The sequence below is a fragment of the Ascaphus truei genome, chromosome 20, assembly GCF_040206685.1.
Source record: "Ascaphus truei isolate aAscTru1 chromosome 20, aAscTru1.hap1, whole genome shotgun sequence".
Classification (NCBI taxonomy): domain Eukaryota; kingdom Metazoa; phylum Chordata; class Amphibia; order Anura; family Ascaphidae; genus Ascaphus; species Ascaphus truei.
This window is the reverse complement of record NC_134502.1, coordinates 33,082,334-33,093,309: the sequence shown is the minus strand read 5'-3', so window position 1 is coordinate 33,093,309 and position 10,976 is coordinate 33,082,334. Positions and strand designations below refer to the sequence as shown.

General features: G+C 53.1%; 1 protein-coding gene across 1 annotated transcript in view; it reads left to right on the top strand.

The window, feature by feature from the left end:
* Positions 1–6,652, top strand: part of TP53 (tumor protein p53) — a 30,320-nt gene extending 23,668 nt beyond the window's left edge. Inside the window, exon 6 of the mRNA XM_075577982.1 lies at positions 6,489–6,652. Within this exon, the coding sequence (XP_075434097.1) occupies positions 6,489–6,652 (164 nt within the window). The remainder of the gene's footprint in view (positions 1–6,488) is intronic.
* The last annotated feature ends 4,324 nt before the right edge of the window (positions 6,653–10,976 follow it).

Below are 10,976 nucleotides of genomic sequence, written 5' to 3'. Positions count from 1 at the left end.
CCCCTCGCGTATATATATAATGTGTATATATCTGTATCCCGGCGCAGACTCCGCCCCTCGCGTATATATATAATGTGTATATATCTGTATCCCGGCGCAGACTCCGCCCCTCGCGTGTATATATAATGTGTATATATCTGTATCCCGGCGCAGACTCCGCCCCTCGCGTGTATATATAATGTGTATATATCTGTTTCCCGGCGCAGACTCCGCCCCTCGCGTGTATATATAATGTGTATATATCTGTATCCCGGCGCAGACTCCGCCCCTCGCGTATATATATAATGTGTATATATCTGTATCCCGGCGCAGACTCCGCCCCTCGCGTATATATATAATGTGTATATATCTGTATCCCGGCGCAGACTCCGCCCCTCGCGTATATATATAATGTGTATATATCTGTATCCCGGCGCAGACTCCGCCCCTCGCGTGTATATATAATGTGTATATATCTGTATCCCGGCGCAGACTCCGCCCCTCGCGTGTATATATAATGTGTATATATCTGTATCCCGGCGCAGACTCCGCCCCTCGCGTGTATATATAATGTGTATATATCTGTATCCCGGCGCAGACTCCGCCCCTCGCGTATATATATAATGTGTATATATCTGTATCCCGGCGCAGACTCCGCCCCTCGCGTGTATATATAATGTGTATATATCTGTATCCCGGCGCAGACTCCGCCCCTCGCGTGTATATATAATGTGTATATATCTGTATCCCGGCGCAGACTCCGCCCCTCGCGTATATATATAATGTGTATATATCTGTATCCCGGCGCAGACTCCGCCCCTCGCGTATATATATAATGTGTATATATCTGTATCCCGGCGCAGACTCCGCCCCTCGCGTATATATATAATGTGTATATATCTGTATCCCGGCGCAGACTCCGCCCCTCGCGTATATATATAATGTGTATATATCTGTATCCCGGCGCAGACTCCGCCCCTCGCGTATATATATAATGTGTATATATCTGTATCCCGGCGCAGACTCCGCCCCTCGCGTATATATATAATGTGTATATATCTGTATCCCGGCGCAGACTCCGCCCCTCGCGTATATATATAATGTGTATATATCTGTATCCCGGCGCAGACTCCGCCCCTCGCGTGTATATATAATGTGTATATATCTGTATCCCGGCGCAGACTCCGCCCCTCGCGTGTATATATAATGTGTATATATCTGTATCCCGGCGCAGACTCCGCCCCTCGCGTGTATATATAATGTGTATATATCTGTATCCCGGCGCAGACTCCGCCCCTCGCGTGTATATATAATGTGTATATATCTGTATCCCGGCGCAGACTCCGCCCCTCGCGTGTATATATAATGTGTATATATCTGTATCCCGGCGCAGACTCCGCCCCTCGCGTGTATATATAATGTGTATATATCTGTATCCCGGCGCAGACTCCGCCCCTCGCGTGTATATATAATGTGTATATATCTGTATCCCGGCGCAGACTCCGCCCCTCGCGTGTATATATAATGTGTATATATCTGTATCCCGGCGCAGACTCCGCCCCTCGCGTATATATATAATGTGTATATATCTGTATCCCGGCGCAGACTCCGCCCCTCGCGTATATATATAATGTGTATATATCTGTATCCCGGCGCAGACTCCGCCCCTCGCGTATATATATAATGTGTATATATCTGTATCCCGGCGCAGACTCCGCCCCTCGCGTGTATATATAATGTGTATATATCTGTATCCCGGAGCAGACTCCGCCCCTCGCGTGTATATATAATGTGTATATATCTGTATCCCGGCGCAGACTCCGCCCCTCGCGTGTATATATATAATGTGTATATATCTGTATCCCGGTGCAGACTCCGCCCCTCGCGTGTATATATAATGTGTATATATCTGTATCCCGGCGCAGACTCCGCCCCTCGCGTGTATATATTATGTGTATATATCTGTATCCCGGCGCAGACTCCGCCCCTCGCGTATATATATTATGTGTATATATCTGTATCCCGGCGCAGACTCCGCCCCTCGCGTGTATATATAATGTGTATATATCTGTATCCCGGCGCAGACTCCGCCCCTCGCGTGTATATATAATGTGTATATATCTGTATCCCGGCGCAGACTCCGCCCCTCGCGTATATATATAATGTGTATATATCTGTATCCCGGCGCAGACTCCGCCCCTCGCGTATATATATAATGTGTATATATCTGTATCCCGGCGCAGACTCCGCCCCTCGCGTATATATATAATGTGTATATATCTGTATCCCGGCGCAGACTCCGCCCCTCGCGTGTATATATATAATGTGTATATATCTGTATCCCGGCACAGACTCCGCCCCTCGCGTATATATAATGTGTATATATCTGTATCCCGGCGCAGACTCCGCCCCTCGCGTATATATAATGTGTATATATCTGTATCCCGGCGCAGACTCCGCCCCTCGCGTGTATATATAATGTGTATATATCTGTATCCCGGCGCAGACTCCGCCCCTCGCGTATATATATATATAATGTGTATATATCTGTATCCCGGCGCAGACTCCGCCCCTCGCGTGTATATATATAATGTGTATATATCTGTATCCCGGCGCAGACTCCGCCCCTCGCGTGTATATATAATGTGTATATATCTGTATCCCGGCGCAGACTCCGCCCCTCGCGTATATATATAATGTGTATATATCTGTATCCCGGCGCAGACTCCGCCCCTCGCGTGTATATATAATGTGTATATATCTGTATCCCGGCGCAGACTCCGCCCCTCGCGTGTATATATAATGTGTATATATCTGTATCCCGGCGCCGACTCCGCCCCTCGCGTGTATATATAATGTGTATATATCTGTATCCCGGCGCAGACTCCGCCCCTCGCGTGTATGTATAATGTGTATATATCTGTATCCCGGCGCAGACTCCGCCCCTCGCGTATATATATATATAATGTGTATATATCTGTATCCCGGCGCAGACTCCGCCCCTCGCGTGTATATATAATGTGTATATATCTGTATCCCGGCGCAGACTCCGCCCCTCGCGTGTATATATAATGTGTATATATCTGTATCCCGGCGCAGACTCCGCCCCTCGCGTATATATATATAATGTGTATATATCTGTATCCCGGCGCAGACTCCGCCCCTCGCGTGTATATATAATGTGTATATATCTGTATCCCGGCGCAGACTCCGCCCCTCGCGTATATATATATAATGTGTATATATCTGTATCCCGGTGCAGACTCCGCCCCTCGCGTATATATATAATGTGTATATATCTGTATCCCGGCGCAGACTCCGCCCCTCGCGTGTATATATAATGTGTATATATCTGTATACCGGCGCAGACTCCGCCCCTCGCGTGTATATATAATGTGTATATATCTGTATCCCGGCGCAGACTCCGCCCCTCGCGTGTATATATAATGTGTATATATCTGTATCCCGGCGCAGACTCCGCCCCTCGCGTATATATATATAATGTGTATATATCTGTATCCCGGCGCAGACTCCGCCCCTCGCGTGTATATATAATGTGTATATATCTGTATCCCGGCGCAGACTCCGCCCCTCGCGTATATATATAATGTGTATATATCTGTATCCCGGCGCAGACTCCGCCCCTCGCGTGTATATATAATGTGTATATATCTGTATCCCGGTGCAGACTCCGCCCCTCGCGTATATATATAATGTGTATATATCTGTATCCCGGCGCAGACTCCGCCCCTCGCGTGTATATATAATGTGTATATATCTGTATCCCGGCGCAGACTCCGCCCCTCGCGTGTATATATAATGTGTATATATCTGTATCCCGGCGCAGACTCCGCCCCTCGCGTGTATATATAATGTGTATATATCTGTATCCCGGCGCAGACTCCGCCCCTCGCGTATATATATAATGTGTATATATCTGTATCCCGGCGCAGACTCCGCCCCTCGCGTATATATATAATGTGTATATATCTGTATCCCGGCGCAGACTCCGCCCCTCGCGTGTATATATAATGTGTATATATCTGTATCCCGGCGCAGACTCCGCCCCTCGCGTGTATATATAATGTGTATATATCTGTATCCCGGCGCAGACTCCGCCCCTCGCGTATATATATATAATGTGTATATATCTGTATCCCGGCGCAGACTCCGCCCCTCGCGTGTATATATAATGTGTATATATCTGTATCCCGGCGCAGACTCCGCCCCTCGCGTATATATATATATAATGTGTATATATCTGTATCCCGGCGCAGACTCCGCCCCTCGCGTATATATATAATGTGTATATATCTGTATCCCGGCGCCGACTCCGCCCCTCGCGTATATATATAATGTGTATATATCTGTATCCCGGCGCAGACTCCGCCCCTCGCGTATATATATAATGTGTATATATCTGTATCCCGGCGCAGACTCCGCCCCTCGCATATATATATAATGTGTATATATCTGTATCCCGGCGCAGACTCCGCCCCTCGCGTGTATATATAATGTGTATATATCTGTATCCCGGCGCAGACTCCGCCCCTCGCGTGTATATATAATGTGTATATATCTGTATCCCGGCGCAGACTCCGCCCCTCGCGTATATATATATATAATGTGTATATATCTGTATCCCGGCGCAGACTCCGCCCCTCGCGTGTATATATAATGTGTATATATCTGTATCCCGGCGCAGACTCCGCCCCTCGCGTATATATATAATGTGTATATATCTGTATCCCGGCGCAGACTCCGCCCCTCGCGTGTATATATAATGTGTATATATCTGTATCCCGGCGCAGACTCCGCCCCTCGCGTATATATATAATGTGTATATATCTGTATCCCGGCGCAGACTCCGCCCCTCGCGTGTATATATAATGTGTATATATCTGTATCCCGGCGCAGACTCCGCCCCTCGCGTGTATATATAATGTGTATATATCTGTATCCCGGCGCAGACTCCGCCCCTCGCGTATATATATAATGTGTATATATCTGTATCCCGGCGCAGACTCCGCCCCTCGCGTATATATATAATGTGTATATATCTGTATCCCGGCGCAGACTCCGCCCCTCGCGTGTATATATAATGTGTATATATCTGTATCCCGGCGCAGACTCCGCCCCTCGCGTATATATATAATGTGTATATATCTGTATCCCGGCGCAGACTCCGCCCCTCGCGTGTATATATAATGTGTATATATCTGTATCCCGGCGCAGACTCCGCCCCTCGCGTGTATATATAATGTGTATATATCTGTATCCCGGCGCAGACTCCGCCCCTCGCGTATATATATAATGTGTATATATCTGTATCCCGGCGCAGACTCCGCCCCTCGCGTGTATATATAATGTGTATATATCTGTATCCCGGCGCAGACTCCGCCCCTCGCGTGTATATATAATGTGTATATATCTGTATCCCGGCGCAGACTCCGCCCCTCGCGTGTATATATAATGTGTATATATCTGTATCCCGGCGCAGACTCCGCCCCTCGCGTATATATATAATGTGTATATATCTGTATCCCGGCGCAGACTCCGCCCCTCGCGTGTATATATAATGTGTATATATCTGTATCCCGGCGCAGACTCCGCCCCTCGCGTGTATATATATAATGTGTATATATCTGTATCCCGGCGCAGACTCCGCCCCTCGCGTATATATATAATGTGTATATATCTGTATCCCGGCGCAGACTCCGCCCCTCGCGTATATATATATAATGTGTATATATCTGTATCCCGGCGCAGACTCCGCCCCTCGCGTGTATATATAATGTGTATATATCTGTATCCCGGCGCAGACTCCGCCCCTCGCGTGTATATATAATGTGTATATATCTGTATCCCGGCGCAGACTCCGCCCCTCGCGTGTATATATAATGTGTATATATCTGTATCCCGGTGCAGACTCCGCCCCTCGCGTGTATATATAATGTGTATATATCTGTATCCCGGCGCAGACTCCGCCCCTCGCGTATATATATAATGTGTATATATCTGTATCCCGGTGCAGACTCCGCCCCTCGCGTGTATATATAATGTGTATATATCTGTATCCCGGCGCAGACTCCGCCCCTCGCGTATATATATAATGTGTATATATCTGTATCCCGGCGCAGACTCCGCCCCTCGCGTGTATATATAATGTGTATATATCTGTATCCCGGCGCAGACTCCGCCCCTCGCGTATATATAATGTGTATATATCTGTATCCCGGCGCAGACTCCGCCCCTCGCGTATATATATAATGTGTATATATCTGTATCCCGGCGCAGACTCCGCCCCTCGCGTGTATATATAATGTGTATATATCTGTATCCCGGCGCAGACTCCGCCCCTCGCGTATATATATAATGTGTATATATCTGTATCCCGGCGCAGACTCCGCCCCTCGCGTGTATATATAATGTGTATATATCTGTATCCCGGCGCAGACTCCGCCCCTCGCGTATATATATAATGTGTATATATCTGTATCCCGGCGCAGACTCCGCCCCTCGCAGTCACCTGATCCGCGTGGAGGGAAACTCGCAGGCTCAGTATGTGGAGGACCGGACCAGCGGGCGTCACAGCGTGTGCGTGCTGTATGAGAGACCCCAGGTAACACGCGTGTGCGTGCTGTATGAGAGACCCCAGGTAACACGCGTGTGAGAGGGACAGCGTGTGCGTGCTGTCTGAGAGACCCCAGGTAACACGCGTGTGCGTGCTGTATGAGAGACCCCAGGTAACACGCGTGTGAGAGGGACAGCGTGTGCGTGCTGTATGAGACCCCCCAGGTAACACGCGTGTGAGAGGGACAGCGTGTGCGTGCTGTATGAGACCCCAGGTAACACGCGTGAGAGGGACAGCGTGTGCGTGCTGTATGAGAGACCCCAGGTAACACGCGTGTGAGGGGGACAGCGTGTGCGTGCTGTATGAGAGACCCCAGGTAACACGCGTGTGAGGGGGACAGCGTGTGCGTGCTGTATGAGAGACCCCAGGTAACACGCGTGTGAGAGGGACAGCTTGTGCGTGCTGTATGAGAGACCCCAGGTAACACGCGTGTGAGAGGGACAGCGTGTGCGTGCTGTATGAGGGGCCCCGGGTAACACGCGTGTGAGAGGGACAGCGTGTGCGTGCTGTATGAGACCCCAGGTAACACGCGTGAGAGGGACAGCGTGTGCGTGCTGTATGAGAGACCCCAGGTAACACGCGTGTGAGGGGGACAGCGTGTGCGTGCTGTATGAGAGACCCCAGGTAACACGCGTGTGAGGGGGACAGCGTGTGCGTGCTGTATGAGAGACCCCAGGTAACACGCGTGTGAGAGGGACAGCTTGTGCGTGCTGTATGAGAGACCCCAGGTAACACGCGTGTGAGAGGGACAGCGTGTGCGTGCTGTATGAGGGGCCCCAGGTAACACGGTGGTGCGAGGGACAGCGTGTGCGTGCTGTATGAGAGACCCCAGGTAACACGCGTGTGAGAGGGACAGCGTGTGCGTGCTGTATGAGAGACCCCAGGTAACGCGTGTGAGAGGGACAGCTTGTGCGTGCTGTATGAGAGACCCCAGGTAACACGCGTGTGAGAGGGACAGCGTGTGCGTGCTGTATGAGACCCCAGGTAACACGCGTGAGAGGGACAGCGTGTGCGTGCTGTATGAGAGACCCCAGGTAACACGCGTGTGAGGGGGACAGCGTGTGCGTGCTGTATGAGAGACCCCAGGTAACACGCGTGTGAGGGGGACAGCGTGTGCGTGCTGTATGAGAGACCCCAGGTAACACGCGTGTGAGAGGGACAGCTTGTGCGTGCTGTATGAGAGACCCCAGGTAACACGCGTGTGAGAGGGACAGCGTGTGCGTGCTGTATGAGGGGCCCCAGGTAACACGGTGGTGCGAGGGACAGCGTGTGCGTGCTGTATGAGAGACCCCAGGTAACACGCGTGTGAGAGGGACAGCGTGTGCGTGCTGTATGAGACCCCCCAGGTAACACGCGTGTGAGAGGGACAGCGTGTGCGTGCTGTATGAGACCCCAGGTAACACGCCTGAGAGGGACAGCGTGTGCGTGCTGTATGAGAGACCCCAGGTAACACGCGTGTGAGGGGGACAGCGTGTGCGTGCTGTATGAGAGACCCCAGGTAACACGCGTGTGAGGGGGACAGCGTGTGCGTGCTGTATGAGAGACCCCAGGTAACACGCGTGTGAGAGGGACAGCTTGTGCGTGCTGTATGAGAGACCCCAGGTAACACGCGTGTGAGAGGGACAGCGTGTGCGTGCTGTATGAGGGGCCCCAGGTAACACGGTGGTGCGAGGGACAGCGTGTGCGTGCTGTATGAGAGACCCCAGGTAACACGCGTGTGAGAGGGACAGCGTGTGCGTGCTGTATGAGAGACCCCAGGTAACGCGTGTGAGAGGGACAGCTTGTGCGTGCTGTATGAGAGACCCCAGGTAGCACGCGTGTGAGAGGGACAGCGTGTGCGTGCTGTATGAGACCCCAGGTAACACGCGTGAGAGGGACAGCGTGTGCGTGCTGTATGAGAGACCCCAGGTAACACGCGTGTGAGGGGGACAGCGTGTGCGTGCTGTATGAGAGACCACAGGTAACACGCGTGTGAGAGGGACAGCGTGTGCGTGCTGTATGAGAGACCCCAGGTAACACGCATGTGAGAGGGACAGCGTGTGCGTGCTGTATGAGAGACCCCAGGTAACACGCGTGTGAGAGGGACAGCGTGTGCGTGCTGTATGAGACCCCAGGTAACACGCGTGAGAGGGACAGCGTGTGCGTGCTGTATGAGAGACCCCAGGTAACACGCGTGTGAGGGGGACAGCGTGTGCGTGCTGTATGAGAGACCACAGGTAACACGCGTGTGAGAGGGACAGCGTGTGCGTGCTGTATGAGAGACCCCAGGTAACACGCGTGTGAGAGGGACAGCGTGTGCGTGCTGTATGAGACCCCCCAGGTAACACGCGTGTGAGAGGGACAGCGTGTGCGTGCTGTATGAGACCCCAGGTAACACGTGTGAGAGGGACAGCGTGTGCGTGCTGTATGAGACCCCAGGTAACACGCGTGTGAGGGGGACAGCGTGTGCGTGCTGTATGAGAGACCCCAGGTAACACGCATGTGAGGGGGACAGCGTGTGCGTGCTGTATGAGGGGCCCCAGGTAACACGCGTGTGCGAGGGACAGCGTGTGCGTGCTGTTTGAGGGGCCCCAGGTAACACGCGTGTGAGAGGGACAGCGTGTGCGTGCTGTATGAGACCCCCCAGGTAACACGCGTGTGAGAGGGACAGCGTGTGCGTGCTGTATGAGACCCCAGGTAACACGCGTGAGAGGGACAGCGTGTGCGTGCTGTATGAGAGACCCCAGGTAACACGCGTGTGAGGGGGACAGCGTGTGCGTGCTGTATGAGAGACCCCAGGTAACACGCGTGTGAGGGGGACAGCGTGTGCGTGCTGTATGAGAGACCCCAGGTAACACGCGTGTGAGAGGGACAGCTTGTGCGTGCTGTATGAGAGACCCCAGGTAACACGCGTGTGAGAGGGACAGCGTGTGCGTGCTGTATGAGGGGCCCCAGGTAACACGGTGGTGCGAGGGACAGCGTGTGCGTGCTGTATGAGAGACCCCAGGTAACACGCGTGTGAGAGGGACAGCGTGTGCGTGCTGTATGAGACCCCCCGGGTAACACGCGTGTGAGAGGGACAGCGTGTGCGTGCTGTATGAGACCCCAGGTAACACGCGTGAGAGGGACAGCGTGTGCGTGCTGTATGAGAGACCCCAGGTAACACGCGTGTGAGGGGGACAGCGTGTGCGTGCTGTATGAGAGACCCCAGGTAACACGCGTGTGAGAGGGACAGCGTGTGCGTGCTGTATGAGACCCCAGGTAACACGCGTGAGAGGGACAGCGTGTGCGTGCTGTATGAGAGACCCCAGGTAACACGCGTGTGAGGGGGACAGCGTGTGCGTGCTGTATGAGAGACCACAGGTAACACGCGTGTGAGAGGGACAGCGTGTGCGTGCTGTATGAGAGACCCCAGGTAACACGCATGTGAGAGGGACAGCGTGTGCGTGCTGTATGAGAGACCCCAGGTAACACGCGTGTGAGAGGGACAGCGTGTGCGTGCTGTATGAGACCCCAGGTAACACGCGTGAGAGGGACAGCGTGTGCGTGCTGTATGAGAGACCCCAGGTAACACGCGTGTGAGGGGGACAGCGTGTGCGTGCTGTATGAGAGACCACAGGTAACACGCGTGTGAGAGGGACAGCGTGTGCGTGCTGTATGAGAGACCCCAGGTAACACGCGTGTGAGAGGGACAGCGTGTGCGTGCTGTATGAGACCCCCCAGGTAACACGCGTGTGAGAGGGACAGCGTGTGCGTGCTGTATGAGACCCCAGGTAACACGTGTGAGAGGGACAGCGTGTGCGTGCTGTATGAGACCCCAGGTAACACGCGTGTGAGGGGGACAGCGTGTGCGTGCTGTATGAGAGACCCCAGGTAACACGCATGTGAGGGGGACAGCGTGTGCGTGCTGTATGAGGGGCCCCAGGTAACACGCGTGTGCGAGGGACAGCGTGTGCGTGCTGTTTGAGGGGCCCCAGGTAACACGCGTGTGAGAGGGACAGCGTGTGCGTGCTGTATGAGACCCCCCAGGTAACACGCGTGTGAGAGGGACAGCGTGTGCGTGCTGTATGAGACCCCAGGTAACACGCGTGAGAGGGACAGCGTGTGCGTGCTGTATGAGAGACCCCAGGTAACACGCGTGTGAGGGGGACAGCGTGTGCGTGCTGTATGAGAGACCCCAGGTAACACGCGTGTGAGGGGGACAGCGTGTGCGTGCTGTATGAGAGACCCCAGGTAACACGCGTGTGAGAGGGACAGCTTGTGCGTGCTGTATGAGAGACCCCAGGTAACACGCGTGTGAGAGGGACAGCGTGTGCGTGCTGTATGAGGGGCCCCAGGTAACACGGTGGTGCGAGGGACAGCGTGTGCGTGCTGTATGAGAGAC